At 51.4% G+C, this 23365-nt stretch overlaps 10 protein-coding genes across 10 annotated transcripts; 5 read left to right on the top strand and 5 right to left on the bottom strand.

Annotated features, from left to right (window-relative positions):
* Positions 1 to 184: 184 nt before the first annotated feature.
* FA10DRAFT_276573 (Clavaminate synthase-like protein) lies at positions 185 to 2273 on the top strand. Its single transcript, XM_025523326.1, has 2 exons — positions 185 to 807; positions 877 to 2273. The coding sequence occupies exons 1-2, from the start codon at positions 538 to 540 to the stop codon at positions 1909 to 1911; spliced, it is 1305 nt and encodes a 434-aa protein (XP_025373988.1). The 5' UTR covers positions 185 to 537; the 3' UTR covers positions 1912 to 2273.
* A 379-nt stretch (positions 2274 to 2652) lies between these two features.
* FA10DRAFT_269890 (Thioesterase/thiol ester dehydrase-isomerase) lies at positions 2653 to 3351 on the bottom strand (the record flags this gene model as incomplete). Its single annotated transcript, XM_025522920.1, has 1 exon — positions 2653 to 3351. A coding segment is annotated over one exon (699 nt), but the record flags the coding sequence as incomplete, so codon positions are not given.
* Positions 3352 to 3756: 405 nt separating this feature from the next.
* FA10DRAFT_269889 (putative hydrolase) lies at positions 3757 to 5379 on the top strand. The gene has a single exon (XM_025522919.1). The coding sequence runs from the start codon at positions 4057 to 4059 to the stop codon at positions 5221 to 5223; it is 1167 nt and encodes a 388-aa protein (XP_025373986.1). The 5' UTR covers positions 3757 to 4056; the 3' UTR covers positions 5224 to 5379.
* Positions 5380 to 5398: 19 nt separating this feature from the next.
* FA10DRAFT_199953 (hypothetical protein) lies at positions 5399 to 5951 on the bottom strand. Its single transcript, XM_025518435.1, has one exon. It carries the CDS (start codon positions 5826 to 5828, stop codon positions 5538 to 5540), a length of 291 nt encoding a protein of 96 aa, XP_025373985.1. The 5' UTR covers positions 5829 to 5951; the 3' UTR covers positions 5399 to 5537.
* A 305-nt stretch (positions 5952 to 6256) lies between these two features.
* On the top strand, positions 6257 to 7087 carry FA10DRAFT_269888 (hypothetical protein). The gene has a single exon (XM_025522918.1). It carries the CDS (start codon positions 6404 to 6406, stop codon positions 7055 to 7057), a length of 654 nt encoding a protein of 217 aa, XP_025373984.1. The 5' UTR covers positions 6257 to 6403; the 3' UTR covers positions 7058 to 7087.
* A 1061-nt stretch (positions 7088 to 8148) lies between these two features.
* Positions 8149 to 8592, top strand: FA10DRAFT_215702 (hypothetical protein; the record flags this gene model as incomplete). Its single annotated transcript, XM_025518492.1, has 2 exons — positions 8149 to 8385; positions 8446 to 8592. Coding segments are annotated over 2 exons (384 nt in total), but the record flags the coding sequence as incomplete, so codon positions are not given.
* A 49-nt stretch (positions 8593 to 8641) lies between these two features.
* Positions 8642 to 11338, bottom strand: FA10DRAFT_199939 (hypothetical protein). The gene is made up of 3 exons (XM_025518434.1): positions 10640 to 11338; positions 10474 to 10572; positions 8642 to 10405 (listed from the first exon to the last, which is right to left on the bottom strand). The coding sequence occupies exons 1-3, from the start codon at positions 11054 to 11056 to the stop codon at positions 8762 to 8764; spliced, it is 2160 nt and encodes a 719-aa protein (XP_025373982.1). The 5' UTR covers positions 11057 to 11338; the 3' UTR covers positions 8642 to 8761.
* Positions 11339 to 14713: 3375 nt separating this feature from the next.
* FA10DRAFT_269887 (short-chain dehydrogenase) lies at positions 14714 to 16019 on the bottom strand. The gene has a single exon (XM_025522917.1). The coding sequence runs from the start codon at positions 15782 to 15784 to the stop codon at positions 14801 to 14803; it is 984 nt and encodes a 327-aa protein (XP_025373981.1). The 5' UTR covers positions 15785 to 16019; the 3' UTR covers positions 14714 to 14800.
* Positions 16020 to 19148: 3129 nt separating this feature from the next.
* On the bottom strand, positions 19149 to 20700 carry FA10DRAFT_256661 (aquaporin-like protein; the record flags this gene model as incomplete). The annotated part of the gene is made up of 5 exons (XM_025519815.1): positions 19149 to 19687; positions 19771 to 20040; positions 20142 to 20311; positions 20375 to 20524; positions 20589 to 20700. The coding sequence occupies 5 exons, from the start codon at positions 20698 to 20700 to the stop codon at positions 19196 to 19198; spliced, it is 1194 nt and encodes a 397-aa protein (XP_025373980.1). The 3' UTR covers positions 19149 to 19195.
* Positions 20701 to 21708: 1008 nt separating this feature from the next.
* On the top strand, positions 21709 to 23003 carry FA10DRAFT_297802 (alpha/beta-hydrolase). Its single transcript, XM_025524548.1, has 3 exons — positions 21709 to 21836; positions 21891 to 22007; positions 22068 to 23003. Exons 1-3 carry the CDS (start codon positions 21794 to 21796, stop codon positions 22913 to 22915), a joined length of 1008 nt encoding a protein of 335 aa, XP_025373979.1. The 5' UTR covers positions 21709 to 21793; the 3' UTR covers positions 22916 to 23003.
* The last annotated feature ends 362 nt before the right edge of the window (positions 23004 to 23365 follow it).

The raw sequence follows: 23365 nt of genomic DNA, 5'->3' as shown, positions 1-23365 counted from the left end.
CAGACTGGCAGAGATAGATGTCATGTAAGCCGAGGCTATGGCGTGCACGACCTCGACAGCGACGCAAAAGACGGTCCAGCAGTGTCGTTGAGCATGGCAACAAAGTTGGCACTTAGCGTCTTTGCTCCATTTTCTCTTCGTGATGGCACAAAAAATTGGAGCTGACTAGCTGTTCCTGGCACCCAATCTCGTCATTGGCCGTAGAGCGCTCGCCATCCGCACCGTGTTTTTTGTGCTCGCGGCGTGCTCCCTCGGGCCCGCTTCGGCAGATGGTCTCCGGCGGGTAGGCAAAACGGAAGCTGCACGCAGGTACCATCGAGATGCGCATGATACAGACAGCAAGCAGCAAGGCACCGTCGCCAAATGAATTCGGCTGCGCTAAAATGTCAAGCAAGCTCGGATGTTGAGCAGTAAGATGGCGCTCGGAAAGTGGACTCCCTTTGTTCCTCTTTTTATAACAACAGCGCTCTTTGCCCTCACCTCCCCACTCTTTCTCTCTTTCGTCTCCTCGTCTCCCCTTTGAAGCTCATCGCCAGCATGGCCGTAGAAACAATTTCGGCGACACAGCCGCCCGCGGATGTCAACTTTGCAAGCCAACCGGCTCCCTTGCGCAACATCTTCACCAACGGCCGAGCTGCGTATCAGCGTACGATCACGCTCAGCCAATCAGATGGTCCAGAGAAAATCTTGACCGATGCCTTTCCTGGCGTCCTCGACGCATCGCCCGACGCCACGTTGGACGCTTTCCTATCGGAGGCGTCTAGCTTGGCTGCTCAGCCGGCGCATCGCACGGCGAAGGCCGACGAGGTAAGTCAACCTAGATCAGACGAGACCACTCTTCATTGACGCTCTCGTCGTTCCTCCTTTCAATGGCAGTCGGCCCTGCGAACGCTCCTGACGAGCTCGGGTGGCGCCTTGCACTTCCGCAACACGCCACTCCGCACAGCAGATGACTTCTCTGCGTTCATCCACACGCTGGCAGAGGGAGCAGGCTGGGTGCCGCACCAAGACAAAGGATTGATGGTTCTCCGTCGTCCGCACGCCAAGAATGTCGCCTCGGCTAATGAAGGTCCTTCTCACTTGGCGATTGGCTCTCACAACGAATACGGCCTATCGTCCCACCACCCATCCTTCATCGCCTTTTTTTGTCTCTCTGCTCCCGAAAAGCGAGGCGAGACACCGATCGCATCAAGCTTCAAGCTGTACCAACGCTTTGCCGAGGAACAAACCGACTACCTCGCGACGATCGAAAAACAAGGGATCGCATACACCATTACTCATCCGCGCGCGAGAGTGGCCAACTCCTTGGGTGGCAATGGCGTCTTTGAACCAAGCGCCTTTGGTCCTCAGACCCAACAACAAGACGTGACCGAAGAGCAGCTTCGGTCCATTGTGGAAGACAACGTCAGGTCGCTCGCTGAGGAAGGCGGCTGGCAACCTAATGCCACTGCCACAGAAAACACTTGGAAGCAACGAGGCTATTCCTCTCACTGGCTCCCCGACGGCTCCTGCATGGTCGTTCAGCGCGTCCCCGGCGTCCGTCAGCACCCGGTGTTTCACCTGCCGAGCTACTTTACCAATGTGCACTCGCGCACGCTCCACGCGGACACCCATCGTACATCAAAGCCGTGGTCGATGAGCCTGGACACGTGGCTGAAGCAGCAGCTGGCGTCGCCCTCGGAGCAGCCACACAACCTGCCACCGTACTATGTAGGACCGCACGGCGACGACCTGCCCTTTCCGCTCAAGTGGATTGATAGCATCCGGAAGATCACGACCGAAGAGCAGGTCGACGTGCCATGGCAGCAGGGCGACGTGCTCCTGCTCGACAACCTGGCCGTACAGCACGGCCGTCGAACGTGGGAAGGCGATCGCAGACTTCTGGCGAGCCTGTGGGATGTGCAGAAGTAGCATCGTAGTACGGTTCCCTCTGGTAAGCGTGGCTGGCACTTGTCTTCTGCTGCAGTCTCTCTTTTCCGCTCTCCAACTTGCTTGCTCCTCTTTCAGCTCTAGACCATGCGCTCTCCCTTTACTGTTTGTACATGCTTCCCACGTAGCCCCTATATGTGACGCCAGCAACCGCGCCGCGACTTTCTTTCCTCTCTCTGGCTTCCTTATGTTCCCGATTATCGTCACTTGTGCTGCTGCTGCTGCTGCTGCGGCAATTGTTTCTACTGCTCTGAATCCCACTGCTGCGCCATCGTCGTCGTCCCTGTCGAACCTGCGGGAGAGGTCAAAGACGCTGGAAAAACACCTCATAGGCAAGGTCTAAGACATCTGAGTTGGGTACGCAGACACAAGTTTGGAAGGCACAGGCTGAGCACGCGACGATTCGCTCTGACAGTGAAGTCTTAGGGTTAGAAAAACGGCCATAGCATTGAAATGCAATCGACGACGTGTATCGAGGAGGGAAAGGTTTTGAAGCGCACGCAGCTACGCGAGGTTGACCGCAGCAGCGCTGAGTACAACGCGGTCGTCGACGTAGCTTTCAAAAATGACGTGTTTGGCGTCCATCTTCCATGCTTTGACGGTGAGTCGTTCGCCAGGCAGCACCGTGCCCGCAAAGCGAGCCTTGATGTGAGTGATTTTGCCAAACTCGCGTTGCAACAGACGCGCCGAGATGCCGTAGGAGCAGAGTCCGTGCAAGATAGGCTATAGTGGAAAAAGCCAATCGGTCAGCATCTGGACCGTATTACCACGAACAACAAGAAGAACAAATATAACGCAAAAGCAACGACGGTGACTTGCCTTGCTGAAGCCGCCCATCTCTGCAAACTCTGGATCAACATGCAGAGGGTTGTAGTCTCCCGAGAGACGGTAGAGTGCGGCCTGATTAGCGCTTGTCGTGTGGAACATGATGGCATCGGGCTTCCGAGCAGGTGGACGATTGGTCGCGGTGGATTCGTCGCTCCTAGTGCTGTGCCTTTGTCCGCCGAAGCCGCCGCTGCCACGGATGAAGAGTGTGGATACATTCTCAAAGAGTACCTTCTCCCCCCCGGGGTTTGCAGCGCTCGTCTTCGTCGTCGTCTTGAGCACGACGCTCACTGCCTTGCCTTTGTCTAGACACTCGATCAGCTGTGCGTTCGACACCAGCTTGCCGCGTGTCGGAATCGGGCCTAGGATACGCAGGCTCTGTTCCCCGTGAAGCAGCTTGGCAGGCTCAAAATTGGGCAAGAAGTCCAATGGAAATTGGTGCATGGCATCGATCATGGGCAGAACACCAAAGGTTGGAATAGCCTCGAAGGCATCATCGCCTTCGTAAATGTATTCGAGGTCCTTTTCGTTGGCTCCGATTCCGAGGTTGTACAGGGCGACGTCGCGCTCGTCGTACTGGCTTTCGACGGCGACTCGTTCTTTTTTGGCCTGTTTGACGATCTCAGGATCCGCCGGGTCATCATAAGACGACGACATCCTCCAAGTTTTCGGCCGGGTGACTCTCGCAGCTGGTAATTCCCCTGCTCACTTTGTTGAGAGGATGTGGGTACGAAGCAAAAGATCGTCGTACACTCCTTATAGGCAACCTGAAACGGGAGTTCCCAAGCGTAGGCGGTGGGCCCGTGAGCTTTGTGGGCTAAGTACTGTACGTCAGCGTTGCGATCTGCTTTTGTGGTTAAGGCAAGCCGTGCGCGAAAGCATATCAGTGGAAAGCGAGCTAAGCAGGCATCCAACTTGCCGTGTTTCGGCTAGTTCGGCTCGCGCGCGGTTAAGCTGGCCGCGGCGTGCAAGTGCGTATTTGTAAAGAAGTAGTAGTCATCAGCCGTTTAGAACCAGGATACCGCATCTATACACAGACTTAGCGCCGAAGCAAGCAAGCCTTCTCGAGCCTAGCCCCACAGCAGTTTTGGCAAGATCTCGAGTTGTACACTACAAGCGTCATCCTCGATCACCACAGTTTGGAAGCGCCCTACTCGCGGATCCAGCTTCAGCGACCTCCTCCATCTTGATTCCGAGCGGGCATCACAAGTCGGTCTAGGCTCCAATCTCGCCCTTCTGCCCTCCCTGCTTCGACTTCTCCCCTCCTCTGGCTTGTCCGCAGAGCAATCGCGCTCGCGCTTCATGTCTCCCTCCAAGACCCTGCCCGCCCATCGCAAAACGGTGATCCACAATGTTCGTGTCTTCGATAGCTGTACCGGCAACCTTGGAGCTTCCCAGACGGTGGTCATTGATGGTGACGTGATCGGATCGAGCACAGAAGGCGCCGACGAAACTGTCGATGGCCAAGGAGGCGTTCTGCTGCCTGGCCTGATTGACGCCCATGTCCACCTTCACCACGAAGGCCATCTCCGCGCGCTTGCCAAGCATGGAGTCACAACCGCACTGGACATGGCCACCTGGCCGGCAGAGAAGATGAATGGCCTTCGAGCAAGAGCGGGCTTGCCAGACATCCTGAGCGCTGGCCTGCCCGCTACCGCGCCTGGCAGCATCCACAGCCACATCCTGCCCCTGCCAGAAGAGGCAATGTTACGCGGTCCCGACGGTGCAGATGCTTTTGTCGAGCACAGGATTCAGGAGGGCTCTGACTACATCAAGCTGATTGCAGATGTGCCAGGGCCCTCCCAGGCGACGCTAGACGCCTTAACACGAGCTGCACACGAGAAGCAGAAGATGGTGGTGGTCCACGCATCGGCCTCAACGCCATTCAAGATGGCCTTGGACGCCAAGGCTGACATCATCACCCATGCGCCACGGGACCGTTGCGTTGATGCGGAATTGGTGGAGCGCATGAAGGCGGATGGCATTGTTTCCGTGCCTACATTGGTGATGATGCAAGAGATCAGCAAACGCCCTCCGATGAGTGCCATGCTTGGGTTGCTCCGCTCGCCCTCTCTCTTCATGGCGCTCGTTCGGTCAAACAGGAGTGCAGAGGGAAAGCAACAATACGAACATGCAAAAGAGTCCGTGGCCATGATGCACAGGGCTGGTGTGCCAATCTTGGCGGGCACAGATTGTCACGAGGAGCCGGGCACGTTTGTCAACGTGCAACATGGCGAGTCGTTGCATCGCGAGCTGCAGCTTCTCGTCGAGGCAGGCCTTTCTAATGTCGAAGCTTTGCGTGCTGCCACCGTCCTCGCTGCAGAACACTTCGGGTTCCGTGATCGCGGCATTGTGAAGGAGGGAAATCGTGCCGATTTGGTGCTGCTCCGCGACGACCCTACACAGGACATCCGGGCAACGCGTGCAATCGAACGTGTCTGGTGTGCCGGCGTTCCGTTTGTATTGTAGCTGATCGAAGTGTGCAGCACGGCCAAAGAAAGGATGTCGTTTCTGCGGCAACGACGGTAGTCGTGTCAACGGTGAAGGAGCCCGTTTTTTTTTCTGTTTTTTTGGAAGATGGCTTCATCAAGGGGTGTAATCCATTTAACATCTTGATATTTCCAGTGCCGTTGAATCTCGTCAGAGAAGCGTCTGTATGAGTTGCTGCAAGTAGCAGATGGCCGTTATCTTGTCGAGGGAAGCCTCTCGGAAGCATTATTCAGCTCCCTGACGACGCCGATGTCGTTTCCGAACAGACTCGTACGAGGCCCATCGTTCACACTTCAGAGAGCTTGTTGCAATGCATAAACTTCAACGTCAGCTATCATATAATCATAGGAGGTCAACGAAATCCTCTTCCCGTGATCGCATGAGCGATAGGCCCAAAGCTCATTGTGGGTTGAGGAACTGGTCGACGAATGCCATGGCTTTTGTTGATAGAAATTTTTTGGCCAACCGCGTGGTAGGCTCTCAGCTTTCTTCGCCGTGCTCGGGCGTCGGCATGCCCATGACCACTTCGATCCATCCGAGGAGATCGTAGAACACACCAACCCGAGTGGTAGACGTGCTAACATATAACGAGACTTACGGCCGCTCGCCACCACTTTTTTTTTCTTTAGGCTTCGTTGGTGCTTGTTGGGCGCACAAGAAGACACACAAAGACCTAAGAAGTTGTCAAGTTGACAGTGACGACTTTGTGGCAAGGTACTTGCGTGCAAGAAATCAACGTAAACTTTATGAAGACCAGATTAATTATGGCAAGCGCGATAAACTTTCATTCTTAATGGTCTCAAGAACCTTTGCGCAATCAGTTCACTCTGACACTTGGGGTCTGGGTTGCGAGGATGTTATTTGGCCTTCCTTTCAGGAATTGAGTGCTAATAATAGCTGCTCTGGACTACACGTGCCCGGCTGTGGAGGATAATTTCCGAAAACGAAGGTCAGAAGATTTCTATTTCAAAAGCAGACAGAAAGAACGACAGGCCGGCGACATTGGCGCCAAACTTTACATCACATTACTGTAGAATCCAGCATGGTAGCCGTATAAAAACTCCCTCCCTCACCTTCCTCCGAGAGAACGTCGACTCTTTCCTTCACTGCTGACATCGTACGCGAGCTTCATTCGTGTCTCACAGCAACACATTTGACGATGATTCACTCACCCATTTCTCCGGCAATTTTTTACTGGGGGACTCCTGTCGTCCTCGTCACAACGACCAATGAAGACGGCACAGCCAATATCGGTCCAATGTCGTCTGCCTGGTGGCTTGGCGATCGATGTGTCTTGGGTCTAGAAGGCAACTCACAAACCACCATTAATTTACTGCGAACCAAGCAATGCGTGCTCAACCTTCCCGACGAAACAATGGTTTCTAATATCAATGCACTTGCTCGCACGACTGCCACGGTGGAAATTCCCGATGTCAAGATCAAGCTCGGTTATCGATATGATGGGAACAAGTTCAAGACATCGAGACTAACTCAGCAAAAGTCGGCGAAAGTAATTCCGCCACGCATCCAGGAATGTCCAGTGCAAATGGAAGCCGAAGTGAGCGGTGTTCATGAGCTTATGAAGGACGGACCGTCGGCGATCAAGGGGTTTCTGCTGGCTGTTGAAGTCAAAGTTCTACAGACCTATGTCGACGAGAAGCTACGGCTAGAGGGCCATGTCAACCGGATCGATTCTGACAAATGGAGACCGGTGATAATGTCTTTCCAGAACCTCTATGGTTTGAAGGCTGGGCAGCTAGCGGAGTCTACTCTTGCAGACATCGACGAAGAAAATTATCGTCTCCCTGTATAGATAGGAACACGTATGTGAACAACAATGAGATACGTTCAGACTTAGTTATGCAAGTTGTTCAAGAATAATGTTCTTCCTCAGGTCTCTCGTCTCTTTTTCGACTCCAAGCGTGTTGCCTTTTTTCGATCTTTCTTGTCCCGTCTTGTTAAGCTAAAGCAATACGGTCCCGTGGTGGACTGAAAAAAAAGGTGATGACGACCAAATTGATTCGGATATATGCAGACGCATGTCTCCCTCTTCGGAGATCTATAGATCTTAGATCTTAAAGGTGTGCAGCTAGTAATCTTCAATTTTGGCAAGCTGCTTATTGGCGCTATTCAGATAAGCTTCCATACGATGCGGCAAAATGTGGCAGTGAGAGATGAAAAAAGTAGGGAGGAGGTTGTGTTGACTATAACAAGTTTTCGAAACTCAAGAGGAAAATGTGGCCGAATGTGAAGACAGGCCAGAGCCACGGCCAGTGAGCGAAGAAGGCAAACAGTAGCTGAGGCTCCTCGATAACAGATAGGTGCACATATTCAATGTGCCCACGAAAGCTCGCTCATCAAACTAGCTACGATGGGCTCTGAAAATACGAAGAAGACAATCCACTTGAAGGACTTGGCCGGTGCTGTGCGTAATCGATTGTAGAAATAGGTTCGACGAGGTCAGAAAGGTGCTTTGGTGCCTTGAGGGCAATTCCCTCGCCCACTTTTCTAAATCTCCTAGAGGATGAGTCCAAAGTGTTTGTGCCAAATTGTGGTGTAAGTGAGTGCAGACATTGTGCAGAGACTAAATAAAGAAATTACATTTCGAGACTTGCCTGTTCCGGAAAAGCTTAAGAACGTGCTTTTGGGAAAGGCTCGTCTGCCCTGCTTTCAAATTTCTCTGGTCCCACAAAAACCCTTCCTTGTATAAACATACCAACCGCATCTTGCGTCCTCCGCCGACAACAAGGAGTTCTCTTCATCTTCAATTGCCAGTACGACATGAACAGCGTTCTGCAAGGCTCAGCTGAAGAGATTCTGAAGATTTTCAACTTAGACGCAGAGATTCTGGGAACTGAACCGATTTTCAAAACAACACCTGACATCAGTCTCGACGACCTACGTTGGCAGGCTGTTTTGAACAGAGACGCATCTGCTTCATCCGCTTTTGTCTATTGTGTTCGAACAACGCGTATCTACTGTCGCACGACGTGTCCCTCACGAAGGCCTGCGCGACTTCAAGTGACGTTCGAAGACACTTCTGGAGAAGCTGAGATTCGAGGATATCGGCCGTGCAAAAGATGTAGCCCGGCCTCACGTCGAGACAAAGTGGCTGATTCGCGAGACGAACTCACCAGACAAGTGAAGCTCCGACTGATGGAGGGGTCACCAAATTCCGCGAAGTTCGGACACAACCAAAAGAGGCAAAATTCCAGGTTGGGTTCGAAGATGACGATCAAGGCTATCGCTGCCGATCTCGGCGTTAGCATCTGGCGCATACACCGAATATTCAAACATGAAACAGGAATGTCACCCGAAGCGTGGCTACGTGAAGTTTCACTGTCGCAGGGTTAGATTGTCGGTATTCTACTCTTTCGATATTCTACTGATGATATTAATAGAAATGTTTGAGGATTGCTTTGACGTTACACGTACTGTAAGCTAGGTGACGAAATAACCGCTTCTTCCCTTTCGTTTACAACTGTCTCGGCTATTCATCCTACATGCAAAGCCTCTACTATCTAAAAAATACGATGAAATCGGCACCCGTTTCAGACAAAGGGATAAGAAGCAGGCTAGTGATATCCTTCGACGAATCATTGGATAGAGCCAAGTCGGGAAAGTCTGCGCTTATGTGTTCCGAGATGACTACTCTCCGGAACTTCTTGCTTTGCAGATATCTAGCGATATCAACGACTTCTGGTTCCACGTTGGGCGGGCCTAATACGTCCATCTCATCGCCGAGAGCGAGAGCACCAAATTCAGCGTCAAAATGCACAAGGAGTTCTGCTGCGTTGCTGATCAAAAGCTTGCTCGTATTGACGTCTGTTCTGAGGGCTTTTGTTGGGCTTGAGACCGATAAATGCTTCGTGTGGGTCAAGCGTTCAATGTTGCGCGCAATTGAGTCGCCAAGAAGTCGACACAGTTGCCTCATGGGAAATGACACTCGTCTTCCCTTAGCATCGTAGGTATGCAGAGCAAGAAAACCCCAGAGCTGATTGAACGCTGTAATAGAAACGGACATGGACGCACGCACACCCATTCTGGCAAGGTGCCTGAGGCGATTCGGGCGCACGGCTAGGAGGAAGCAGCGAGACGTGTCGATTGGTCTTCTGAGCTCGATCACGTCCTTGCAGATCAATTTGGCCGGATGCAGATCTCGATCATAGAGGACTTGGATTTTGTTGATCTTGCACAGATTTTGAGCCTGCTTGGAGATGTCGATGTCCGGAGAATGCACACCCTTGTAGGGTTCGTTCTTCTGGTTCCAGTCAAGAAGCTTGTGGACCACTTGACTGTTCCATCGCTGATCGAAACGGTACAGCACAGCGCGGGAGAAGCCCGTGAGCTCTCGGATGGCGCTCACAGCCACCGTAAAGAGATCCTGAATGTCATTCTGAGCCTGCATCCGTCCGTTGACCTGGCTGAGGATACCAAACATATCGAGCATTGACCGTCCTTCGCCGAGGTTTTTAATTGGGTTCTGTGAGGAGCGCGTTCGGCCGGGTCTGAAGCGATGTTCGTTTGCTTGGCCAGCAGCACTCCGCCGCGGATGGTCTACGGCCTTGCTTGGCCTCGAAAGCGGATTCCTCAGCTCGGCCGGATTCTCTGACGCGGGCAAATAGGGCTTGTGCTCGGAATTTACGACTGCTTTTGGCGTACCCTCGATTGGGACTTCATTTAGCGCGACGACTGAATCAACAGCCACAGTAGCGGACGGTTCACGAATCTCGTCAAGACTTGCGCTGCTAGCAAGTCTCGTCAATCTGTTTGGTCCCGCCTCGGCCTCCGACTCCTTCTCCTTGAAGAGTTGCTGAGGGAGAAAATGTGCCAAAGGATTGACCTTGTCGTGAACGAGTTCGAATTCTAGTGCAATTATTGGCTTGGGCTGTACGTTCACCTCTGGTTCATCCTTCCGTGTCGTTGCGACGCAGTGCGCGGCACACCAACAGTCCCACCGCTTCCTCGTTCCAGTCTCACCCTGACTCCAGCCGTTGAGCTGAAAGACGCTCGGGTCAGACTCAGTCTCCTTGTCTTGTGGCTCGGAGAGTGCCTCAATGTGGTCCCGGAGATATTCTGCTTGATCGTCATCGAGACAATCCAGAAAAGAATTCAACGAGAAAAGGTAAGCGGGCGATAGTCCAAGAATTTTTTCAGTATTCTGCAAAGCCGAGAGGTGAGCAAAGACAACGACATGGTGAAGGATAATAGGGCACAGATCTTACTCACCTCGGAGCACTGTCGAACTTCCAGTGATCCTTCGTCGTCCGCTTCTCGTACTGCTATTAAGCAGCCGAAGGACTGGATAAACCCAAAATTGTGAGAAGGCTGCCCGGTAGAGCTGTCCGGTGAGCTTGATCTGAGACCAGCAACATGAATCGTTCTCATTACTCACGTCGTCAATACGGTGACTGGAATCGCCGTCTCTACTTGCAGACGTCATGCTCTCTTGCTCGAGCTCGCTCACACGAGATCTTCTGTGTACCATATCATTCAGCGTCGGCATGGCGTTGCTGACTTTCGCCGACGAATTTGAGCTCCAGACATTTGTTTGTGATACCGTGGCATCCTGCCCCGAAGACGGCAAATATCCTGACCCAACGCTGCTTGACACCAAGCCGATGCCCTCTCTGACGGTCTTGTTTCCCGCAGAGGACCCAGATCCACTGTCTGAAGAGTCGAAATCGACGTTCTCACCGCCGCCGCCTTTATTGGGTGACCGAAGATTGCTTTGGCTCAGGTCCTCATTACCTTCGTCGAGGAGGTTCGGCGAGGTTTTTGAGAATTGAGATGCGGTCTTAGCTAGCTGCATCGTATTGTGGTCGAGATTCCGCCTCTCGCTCTGCTCTGAGCTTAGCAAGCCAGAGCATTCGAGATGCTGTGAGGATCGGGATATCGCTTCAAGAGCCGATCTCTCCTGAGACCTAGAACTGACGGACTAGTTGACGGAAGAGCGAATTTCCTGGTCACAACTTTCCAACTAAGGCGGTTGCACCTCGTCCACGGATGATCCTGGGACTGTTCTTGGTATTGGTGATATAGACTTGGACATCGAGTACCAGAGCTGCAAAGATTGCAGAGGAGACAAAGAAAGTTGTGTCATCATGCTGCCATGCTGGACGCGTACGAGCTTAGACACAAGCGCCGTGCGCGGCTTGAGTACGTAATCAGCCACTGAGCTTTGTAAGAAAATATATTACAATGACATGCCTATTACAACAGTCAACCTCGTAATTATGCCCGCCAGTGATCTACAGCCCACGCAAGGATTGCAGCCATGAAGGACGAAGGGGTCCATGCTTCCTTACCCGCAAAATGAAGACCGCTCAATCCGTACAAAGATAATATGAAACCCAAGGGCTTCATCTAAGCGGGCGAAAGGTCATCAGCCACAATTCATATCGTTGCCGAAGCCCAAAGCGGAAACGGAATCGAGGAGTTGAACAATCAGTTGAGCGAAGAGCGAAGAGAGGGCCTTCAAGAGAGGTACCGGAAAAGCGCGGAGAAGGAAGAGGTGTAACACAGCAAGATATCAAGAAGGTATATTTTAGAAAGGAGAAGCTCAATCGTATGAAAGTGCTTAATTTTATATACTCTGTTAACAGAAACGGTCATTCGGCACAACCACGTTACACTTTTCATCATTTCGAATTGCTAAGAGCCAGGTCTTTCGAACATGAATGAGTAGACCCAGCTATAAGTACTTGGCCTAGTTCAACGCTCGAAATTGCGAATGATGTCCCCGGCATATCGGAGATACGAATTGATATTGTGGTGGTACGCAAAACACAATTCTCGACATGCGATCGACGACGTGATACGTGGACGCGAAAGGAGGTAGTAGTCGAGCAATCACTGACATTCTTGGCGGGACGCGGGGCAGAACAGATGAGAAGAGGACATCATGCAGATAACCCTATATCTCCCGCCATCTCGAACTCAATTCGAGGTAAAGTAATTGGCGGCAACAATCTCGCCCAACTTGGCGCGCTCTACGAAATTCTGAAGATTGTATTTGGTCCTCGTCCAATTTCCGATCTTTTTGCCTTTTTGTGGTGCAAAGTGGCTTGTATCGAAGTCCTTGGGTTCCTCGTACAGGATAAAGAGGTATCTGTGCGGATTACTGCCGGGAGGAGGAGCTGGGCCAATGTAATCGCAGATATATGGCTCCTCTGTCGACAAGATTTGTTCGGCATCTTGCACGATGAAACCCGGCTGAATCCAGTGCAGAATCGGGGAAAGGATCGGAAGAGACACAAATGGCGCGTCGATGTCGATGCAAACGGCAACATATCTCCTTCCTCCCCTCACGTTTGCCGGCGCATGCAGCAGGGGAAGATCCTGCGCCTCTGTAGAACAGCCGTTGTGAGGCGTCTCTCCATCGAAAAAGAAAAGAAATGGCGTCCATAAGAAATTTGGCTCACCTGAACGTGGTATGAATGTACCGACTGAAATGTTTTGTCTGTGACCAAAGCGAATGCCGAGTATCTTATCTTCCTCCTCTGCAACACGCAGCGCGCGTTCCACTATAGTCTTTCCCGACATATTTGGTGAGCTGCCAGTGAGAGTTTCTGGTTGCTCGTTGCTCTTTATATATTATCATGAAATATTTTCGGAGTTTTTCGGGTCTGCTAGGTAGTGGAATCGAGCGTGCCGTTACATGGTACAGGAAGCACTAGTCACGTATGTCGTGATGCGACTGGTTAGCAAACATTATAATCGGTGGACTTTAAAGGCGCTATGATCCTTGACCAATTACAGTGCAAAGCTCACTGTTAAAGCCGCGCAGTTCAAAGTTTACTCACATTGGCGCCAAAGTCTTTCTCTACCTTGTCTGCCTTATGAAATTTAGTTGGTCGCATATCTTTCGAATTTCGTGCGAAAAGAAAAAAGCTACTCTCGCGTTGAGGTTAGAAAGAAGATCGGGCGACTAAGAGAACATTTACAATAAAACTCTAATGAACAACGACCTGCGAAGAAGGATATGCGGAGCGAGAACGGTGCTTAGAACAGAAATAAAACCATGCTAGGTGGATTACTCACTGCATCCTGTCAGACAGAGTCTGCATGTCTGTTTAGGGAGCATTTCGCAAAGGGTGAGCAGAAAACAGAGTGGGGCTCAATATAAGTACGGCATCAGCTGGAACGACCGATTTTACGGCAGACTCATCAGACCGGGCGAGGCGACTGGAGATGCGGTGCAGTCGAGATGGGCGAAGAGCACATGTTCTACATGTTCAATCAAGTAACGATGTTGATCCGGTGTAAGACTTCGATACATGGAGTCAGACTTATTATTATAATTTATTTCACTTTGATGAGCTTCGACTCGTTCTAACTGAACCTAGCGAAAGTGAAGCTGTCGCCATCGCCTACAAAGTCGCGAACCCTCCTCCTTCCGTTGGACAGTAGAGGCAGTCAAGATTGCACAAGTTACTTCGGCCTCATTGACGCCTCCTTGTCGAGCGCTCGGGCCTTCAGGACACTTTGAAATTCGATGTTTTCCACAGCAGCGGTCTGTCAGCCGGAATGCTTGGTAAGTTGAGCTCTGGGACTTCTGCGACGCCTATTCCTGTCTGATTGGAAGCTCATATTCATCTCCGAATAACCACGTTACTTGCTCTCTTTCTTGTCTTCCCGACAGGGAGCATCAACGGTTTTGTCAAGGGCAATTATTCGATTGTCTGGCCGACCTATCTCTTTCGAGCGCTCCCGACGGCGTCGACGTTATCGGCTACGCGGCTGTAGAGTTTGCCTTTTTTGAGTCCTCGGATCCACAGGAAGGATGGGATTTGGGACTTGGAAGTGGGCATCAATAAGCCCGATGGCGCCCACGATAGTAGTTGTTTTACCCGTCCCTGGCGGCTGAGCAGCGTTCGACAAATCGAAGTTGTCAGCTCAATGGGGAAGTGGTCAGGATGGATTGACCAAGCAACTCACGCCTTGGACCAAGCTCAATGGAGTGAAAGGATCAGCGCTACGGCCCTCATCTGGGTTTCGCTGAGACCGTAAAGAAGAGGACCGCCATCGATTATGAGGGGATGTGGCTTCAAGTGGCATTTGAGCCAGTTGTGAATGAGCTCGTCGTTGTCAAAGAGTCCGCGCTGACATGCGTCTTAGTTTTCTAGTAATCGCTCCGATTGACTATCTTGTATCTCTTGCTCTGTCTGTCGCCAGAACGGTCGAGAGCATCGACGGCCCTGTCAACGCGATGACATTTGCTGGTGTCAATGCCCTGTTCATGGGCAATCTGAGTGAGCTGATTTTTCAGAAGCCGACGTCTTCACTGAAGCTCGACCAACCCCGTCCGCGCGGCCCAAGGTACTTACTTATTCACCGCCGGCGACGGCTGCGAGCGCGCCCAGCGTCCCAAGTGGTTTATTCGTATTCAGACTGTGCGAGATTACATCTCAATTCCTTTGAAAAGAGATGTATCTCAATTCGCTCTCACCGCCCCTTCTGTGAAGCTTCCCGTGATGCATTATCATTTTAGTCGTTACTGAGAGACTAGTACCCTAACTAAATACTTGGTATGCAATTCACCTAGTGTATCTAATTATAGAGTAGCCAAATCTCGAAATTTTGCTTCTTCCTCCTCTGTCTGCGCCACGTGTGTGGCAGTCCAACTCCAGAGATCGTCCTGCTTCTCCCGATCGTAGCTTGCAAGACTTGACCTAATCGCCCGTCTTCCCTCGAAGTAGAGGCCGCTTTTCCCGTCCAATTCTTCACTTGTAGCCAGCCAAGCAAGAGTTGCACCAGAATTCGCCGTTGTATGGATATTGTTGGTTCCAAGAGCGAGGCGAAGCAAAGGAAGGAGGCGTGGCATGACATTGCTCCAAATGAATCTTGGCATGGCGCCGTATGCCCTTGCAAGGCCCGTGCCAGGCATCAGGCCTGGGTCAAATGCATTGACTGTAAGTCGAGCTGATTTCTGCATTCGTAAACGCCGGTCAAGTGCATAAGTCCAGAGTACGTTTGCCAATTTACTGCTGGAGTATCGTTGCCTCCCATCGATGTTGACCATGTCGTCAGAAGGGTACGCTAATTCTTGAGCTGAGCTGTACTTCGCATTGGGCATGCCGGTCTTCTGGTCAGGATCGTGCGTTCCGCTTGATGTGATGATTATCCTTGCTTCCTTCTCGAAATAGGGAGTCAAGAGATAAAACAGCAACGCGTGACCAACATGATTGATGGCAAAGGTAGCCTCGAGACCATTGTCTGTCTTGACCAGGCCACCAGGAAATTGGAGACCAGCATTGAGAATCAGGCATCGCAAGGGTGGATAGTTTTCTGCTTCCCAAGCGCTTGCGAAGGCGCGGACCGAAGAAAGAGACGAAAGGTTGAGTGACTGGAATGTCGTGTTTGTTTGCTTAAGGCTGTCATTGATCTGCTCGGTTGCATCTTTGTTCGAGCGAGATGCTAACACGACCAAGCACTCTGGACATGCCTTGGCGATTTCGAGCGCCGCTTGAAATCCTAGGCCTGAGGTGCCTCCGGTGATGAGGATCGAACCTGCGTAAGATTTCCTCTGAAATGACATGACGTTAGAAGATGTCAAGAAGGCGCTTTCTCCAAGGAAACCTTTTCAGGGCGCAGGGAAGATGCGAGGTTCGGAGGCAGAAGACGCAACGTATATCTAGACTTTCTATCAATCCCTTCAGCCAGGAGTCAGGAAGGGTCGTGTTCTTGTGTCCTTGCTCAGCGGCCCGCTTTTTGCTCAGCGCTTGCTTCTCAGCCTTTAGTCCTGATGAGCCGGACCGCGGGATGATGTTGCTAAATGCTGGAGCGTGTGGAGCGCGGAAATCTTCAAATTACGCCTATCATGATAAGTTACGGAACACGTCAGCTGACGCCTCACTACAGATGAGCCGCTTCTGGTCATTTCGTGTTAGCGCATCTGTAAAGTGCTGTGCACTTGTCAGCTGACAGAGGAATTCTAATCAAGATAAATCTAATCAAATGGAGTACAAAATCGATCTTTGGCCCGACCGGACCTCTAGCATTTTGTTCTCAAGGGGGACAATGCCGCGCGCGTTAGCCATATATCTCTCATGTCGGTAAAGGACGGTCTTAGAAGTCTCGATTCTACTTGATGAGTGAGTCCATCAGAGATGTGAGAACGCCTAACAACAACAGCAGTGAGGGAATGCAATGTTTGGAATCCACCCGCCGCACCTTGCGCCTTCTGAACCCTCAAAGCCTTACATGAAAATTTAAGGGCCATGTCGACAGCGTCTGGTAGGATCACCTTTGGTTTAACACTTTCAAATGCTGTTACGAGGACTGCCCCGGGCCAAAATCCGTCGGAAGAGGGTAGATCTGATGATAAATTTTCCGTTTCGGTAGGCCGTCTCGCAGCCGGTGCCGCTGCTTGTGCTTGCCGGCATTGTCCTCGAGCTTGGGCATCTCGACGTGAACACAATCACAGTCCTTGCTTGTGACGGCATTCTGCTGCTTGCCTAGGCAGTACTATGGCACGGAGAGCATTACCCCGATGGAAAATTTTGCAGAGGACCATGAGGTGGATGATGCCATTTATTGCGCCCGGTTGACGACCTCCTGATGAACGGGGCTTACAAACGCGTAGACGGCGCAAATCTTCTTGAAACTCCCGTACAGCTAATTGAAGAAGGTCACGGACACCGCGAGCACCTTACGCTACACGCGCTTCGGTAAAACTTCAGTGTAGGTCATTGATGAGATCGCGGTTTCCCTTGTGGAGCTCCATTAGCAGAGGGTAGGGATGACCGACACTCGTGAAGCACCGAGACCTGCAAGTCGCCTGCAGCGTTCAAGGCGCTAGGGTTCCCTAGCAGTAAGGAGCGAGGCCTTCGTCAACTGGCCCCGTGTCTACGACACAATACTGGGGTCAGCACCGACGAGAGCTAGGCTGACAGTGTGTTGAATGTAAAGCCCTCAAAGGTGCATAAAGCTCTTTTAACAAAGGGCTAAGTGTCCATATGAATCTTGTGTCCTCACTTCATTCTGAATACCTGAAATTTCGGAAGAAAAATACACATGGGTCAGCAGTTTCGAAAGCTAGGGCACCACGACTGCTCCGAATGTGATAATCACTATCGTCCGGGAACAACAACTCCAATGCTCCCTCGTCCTCTAGAATGTGTATCTGTTTTTCTGATTTCATCGTTCCCCAGAATACGCAGGAATTCAAACAAGAAAAAGGTTCTTTCTCGATGGACGGGTGTCTGCGAACGTGTATTAAGAAAACTGACCCTTATTAATGGCGACGAGTCCACCTGCAACAGCTCAATTGGTAATGGCACAAGCGAGATTGGATCGACGACAGCTACACCATCGGCAATGCAATACCTTGTATGACCTTTTCAGCCTCACCGTGTCAAGACCACCGCTTGCTGCACGCTTGTTGCACGCTTCCTGCTAGCTTCCTTCACGCTTTCTCAGGAAGAATTTTACGCACCACATTGACATACGACTTCCTTTCTGCTCACCGCGAGTCTGGCAAAAGTAGTGCGCATGCTTCAACTGGGTCCTCGCAATGAAACATCGTGAGGAAGCGCCAGCAAGGCGACTTTCATCACAAATCTGGACAAAAGTGCAACCAGAAGCACCACAACATTGGGGGGTCTTGAACCGTTGAGGGTCCCGTCGCAGAAACGGTCAGATGTTTGGACTCTATGTGTGTACAGCTGTGTGCTGTAGAAGACCGCAATCTCAAGAAGCCAGTCAAGGTGTTCGCACCTTTGGCAAGACACCAAGGCCAGAAAGTCATGATACTTGATCATTGAAAAGATTTGTAAATATCAGGGCAACAAAGGAGCGCTGTTCAACCCCAATCTACTGCACGATTTCAACCTGAAGCTTAAGAACAGAATGGAAGTGCCTCAGTCATGCACGGGATCGCCAGAACAAAATGTGATTGAGCCGATCGAAGGAAAACATCTGAATTCGCTACGGCTCGCCTCGAAGTGCCGAGAAGCAAACATGTTCATCACTTATGCTCTGCAGTATTCGCAAGGATCTTCCTCGAGGAAAGAGATTCACAGTATTACTAATTTATCGGTATTCACAAATGGCAAAGTCGTTTGCGCTTCAGCATTGTGCAGAATGGCGGTGATGTCACCTTTTCTCCTGCTCATGGTTATGCTCAAGTATCGCTACCACCAGACCTCTTTAGCTTGCTTGCTCTGGTCTGTAATTGAAGAACTGTTCAACTCGGAAGACGATTCTTCTCGGGAGACAAAGCGATAATTCGAGAGCGTCGAGAAAAGTACTACCTTGCTTGACAGGTGAGAAAAGCAGCAACTTATACGTAGTCACGCCCCAGGATTATTGTTTCTGCAATTGAGAGGTAAGAAACCTTTCGAGAATGCAATAGATCACCAACATTTTCAAAATAGCATCAGAAGCGAACTTCATTCCGTACCAGCTTGAGACGTGGCCCAAAACCCGCGAAAGTGTCGTTGTTCAAAGTATTTCCTATGCTACACCTTTCTTGACATCAGTAGGACAGATAATCTTGACATGCGTAGGGCAAGCGGTGCCTTGACAGAGCGCAACCACAGCAAGAGGATGTGAATTCTCCAGATTCCATCGTCTTTGCGTGACTTAGCAAGCGCGGACGCGAACCTGGTGCGCCACTTGTATAGGGTCTACATCGCCTTGGTGTCACTTAGCATATAGATGGTCGGCAAACGTGGTGCAAACGAGGCTGTGGAAGCGTGACGTTGCTACGCTTCTGAATGCTTCGACTTAGGGAAGAGGTCGTCCCCTCTCCCTTTTTTACTTGGAGTTTCTCTCATTTCGCTCGCGCATGCATACGAGCATCACATACATTTATATCTTTCGTTCACTGCTCTCTCGTTATTTGGGATGAAGCGGTTTTCCTCAATTCTCACAGTTCGCAATCACTCTAATATGAAATTGCTCTCATTCTCCCCATCTCTCTGAGCTGTCGTCTCAAAAAGTACACTCAAAGTTGTCGCACGGGCTTGGCAGAGCTCACGGACGGGACCTTGGAGCGCTTAGACACGAGCTTGTGTGGATCGACACCTTTGCTGATAGCGCGCTCGATACGCGCATCGAGCAACTCGTCGTGCTTGCTTGTGTTGCGCTCGTACCGCCGTAATTCGTCGTCGTGAACATGCCCGAGGGCAATGGCTGCGGGCGGCCTTCTCGTGTCGCTCAGCAGGAATGTATAGAGTGAGACGCCGAACAACGTGGCGGGTATATTAGTAAGAGCCGCCAGGGCGCTATATCTCGCAGGGAAGCACTCCGACGTTTTGTAGATAGCACCACAGGCAAACCTTGCACCAAGATCTCTTGCCGTGTTTGTCACGATGGTGCCCGTAGAAAAGCCCCACACCGCGACAGCAAAGGATAGGCCAATAGTAAAAGGTGCCGAGGCAGGCTGGACGAAAATGTTCTGCGAGTCGAGCTGAGACCAGATGACCATGGCAATGAACTGGAATAGGCAAGAAAGTCGTGAGTGAGCGCGTAGATATCAGATTGGAGCAATGATTTTTCACAGGGCTGTACGCCACTCACAGTGTCAGCAAAGAATTCCGTCGCAAAAACTTGACCCAGTGGCCGGCCAGGCGTATTAAAGATGGCGATGATACCGGCGGGGCCTTGTGGTGTGAAAATTTGGGCGCGCTTTCCGCCGGCAATCAGTTCCGCACCGAAGCTGTCCATTTCGAATTTGTACATTGCGTACACCATAAGGGCCGCAACGAAGCCCCCAACGAGCTGAGCAAAGATGTAAAGTGGCGCTTTTCGGAGCGGGAATCCCTTGAAAATGACTTGGGCGATTGTGATCTATAAATTGAGAACGTGTCAGCCCACTTTGACAAAAGCGTGTCGTTCCTCGGCTCCTACACTCCGCAGACAAGAAGAGAACGATTTTTGAACAAACTCACCGCGGGGTGAAAGTGGCCACCTGAGGTGCTACCAGCGACCACAATGGCAAAGGTGATTCCTAGGGCGTAAGCAAATCCAATCATGGTGAGATTTCCTTGAGTTTGACCTGCGGCCGTTGTCAGAACAAAAGTTGCCGTGGCAGTCTCGCCAGCAATACAGTAGAACCAGACTACGGCAAATGGAGCTGATTAGCACAACTTGACGACACTTTCCTCTACTACATTGTGCTCACCTCCCACGGCCTCGGCAAAGAGAGCGCTGACCAGATCTGGTCGAATTTGTTCCCACAAATGACGGAGCTTGCTGTCGGCGAGACCTGAAGAGGCTACCACTTGACGCTGTATATCAAAGCGGCCTTCAATGATCTCGGTCGCTCCAAGCTCTGTAGGATGCAAGGACACCGCGTTAGACGATAGAAGATGTCAAAGTAGATAGAGGATGCTCACCTAGCTCGCCAGAGGCACGATGACGACGTTGGAAGTGATGGTGCGCTTGGAGCTCCTTGAATTCATTGACTTCTTCGTCATGGCGGCTGTCATGGCTGCTGACGTCCCTCATAGGTAAATGTGCACTCATTTTTTTTGTGAGTATGAGAGGGCTAGCCGGAGATTGCCCTTGGTATTTAAGCTCGACCAGATCGACATGAATCCTGCTCTTGCGCTCGCTCCCGCGTGCACTTCGTTTGTATCTTACAACATTAGGTGTCGAGATTATGAAAGAAATCACTGACACCCAAAGGCGCTTGCCTTTTGCTTCAGCATACATCCCCGCACTCCTAGCGTGTCCCGTAAAAGGGCATCCGAGAGATGTCTTTCGTCCCGCGTCCCGCGCTAAGAGGACATTGTCTATCCGTACTTCAGCTTTCGAACAAGAAGGTTGTACGTGACCAGGGCCCTATTCGAATGGGCGGCTGTGGGTAGGGTGAGAGTGTATCAAACGAAGGAGCCATCGATTCTCGTGAACATGGCACCCGGCAGTAAACATTTCCCTCCCCCAGACATCACAATCATAGATTCTTGACCCATGCTACGCAAACGATGTATTATTCTAATCTAAGCGCTCATTACACCGCTGAGTCTGCCTGCTCACCCTGCATTTACCTCTCTGATACCGAAAATTGTGTGCTTCCTCCGACGATCAGAACGAGAAAGCTTATACCCCTAGCGTCGGAACCGGGTCCGACACAAATGCTACTGGCGTCGAAACCGGCCGATCGAGCAGTTTCTACTAGCGTCGGAACCGGAGGATGGGGCAATTGCCGCTAGCGTCGGGACCGGCGGATCGATCAGTTGCTGCTAGCGTCGGAACCGGCGCGGTCTGATAGATGCAAATCTAGCATAAACAAAGCCGGCCAAGCTAGACAATGCGGGGCAAAATAAACAATGCGGGGCAAGGAAGAAAGAAGCCTAGTGGTAAATAGATATAAAGTGTAAGCTCGTCAACCATCATGTCTCTTCATCCACTCCCATCCACAGCCATTTAGCACTCCTCATCCGGACCAACACCAACAGCGATGAAGTTCGTTTCGATGGGTGCGGCCGCAACACTTGCGCTTTCCCAAGTCTTACTCTCTGCAGCGGCTGCACCGACGGCAGCGCTCAACCCACGCTTACCCACAAAAGATGCGCCTTTCACCCAGCCTATTGCTGACATGGCCGGCGCCATCACCTGCCCCAACGGTGTACAGGGCAAACGTGAGCAAGAAAACCTGACCATCAATGCGTGTTCCTGATTCGAATTTCTTGCAGCTGGCGGTGTCGTTTTGCTGGTACATGGAACCACGCTCACGGGCAAAATCACGTACTCGGAAAGCCCCTTCATTACTCAATTGCCGAGCGCTGGACCTGGCTTCGACGTATGCTGGAGTGAATACGATGAGATCCCATATACTTTAAACCTCTCTGTTGACCATCCTTCTGCCACAGTTGATTTACCCAATCAGTCCATGAGCGATGCCCAAGTGTCTGGAGAATACGTTGCGTACAACATCATTCAACTGTCAAAAAAGAGCGCGACGGGCAAGGTCAAGGTTGTTGGCCACAGTCAGGGCGGTGGTCTCAACATTCCCCACGCACTCCTCTTCTGGCCCTCCGCACGCAATGTCGTCGACGACTTCGTCGGGCTGGCGCCTGACTTTCAGGGCATCAAACTTACCCTCTATGCCATATGCGCAGCCGAGGATGCCCTCTCTCTGGGGGAGGGTTGTGCGCCGAGCCTCATTCAGCAAAACGCCGACAGCAACTTCATCGCAGCGCAGAACCTTCTTCTTACTCATGCACTCGTCCCAACGACGGTCGTCTACACGGAACTGTTCGATGAATTCCTACTAGGAAATGACCCATTGGCTGCCGCCATCCTGCCCGTCGGACCCGAAACAAGCGCGCTCAATGGGTCAGCTCAATTTCCGCTACAATCTCAAGATGTATGCGGCCCGTCCCATGCTGTCGAGCACATCTTGCTACCCTTCGACCAGGCGGCTTACGCGATTGCAGAGCAAGCCTTTACCTCCAGCGGTACTGCAGACATCACCAAGTTCGACAAGTCGAGCTGCCAGCAAAACAATCTTGGTGCGCCCGTTGCAGAGATCCAAAACGTGGTAACTGTCGCCTTTGAGCTGGTGACCGCTGACGGGACGAATTCGAGATCCGAGCCACCTCTCAAGCAATGTGAGAAACCAAAGACCTATTTGAGAGTCGACTCTCTCGCTGACCAAACTACACACCTTTCTCATCAAGATGTGTGCGATGCGGGGGCAGCAACAAACTGCGCCTAGATGAATCATCTACCATTCCTGCTAGAAAACTCTATCATATCATAGCTAGTAACTCACTCACCCCTTCCCTTTTTTTACCGCATCTTACCGCAAACAATATGTCGACAAGTTTTGCTGAGATGATTCACCACCTTCCTTTTGAATTGATAATCTAAATTATTAAAGTTGAACTAGAACAATATTGTAACAATATTGTATGGACCTTCTTAGTCGAATGCTGAGATGATTCAGTTGCAAGTCTGGGTGCTTAGCGTGCCCGCCGTCATTGACGGAGTTGAGGTAATACAGTACATCGGCCGAGCTGATCGATTCCAACGGGTCGGTCGAGCTGACGCCCGACCTCGACCCGGGACGATATAGCTCGCCCAGGCTGCCCCTGCGCTCTGAGGTGGCTCCGACCGCCGCGTGTCGCGGCGACGGTGAAGCTGTTCATGCTCCCGATCATTCAGA

The sequence above is a fragment of the Acaromyces ingoldii genome (assembly GCF_003144295.1).
Source record: "Acaromyces ingoldii strain MCA 4198 unplaced genomic scaffold FA10scaffold_9, whole genome shotgun sequence".
Lineage (NCBI taxonomy): Eukaryota > Fungi > Basidiomycota > Exobasidiomycetes > Exobasidiales > Cryptobasidiaceae > Acaromyces > Acaromyces ingoldii.
Note: the sequence above shows the minus strand (reverse complement) of the source record. Positions and strands in the feature narration are given on the sequence as shown.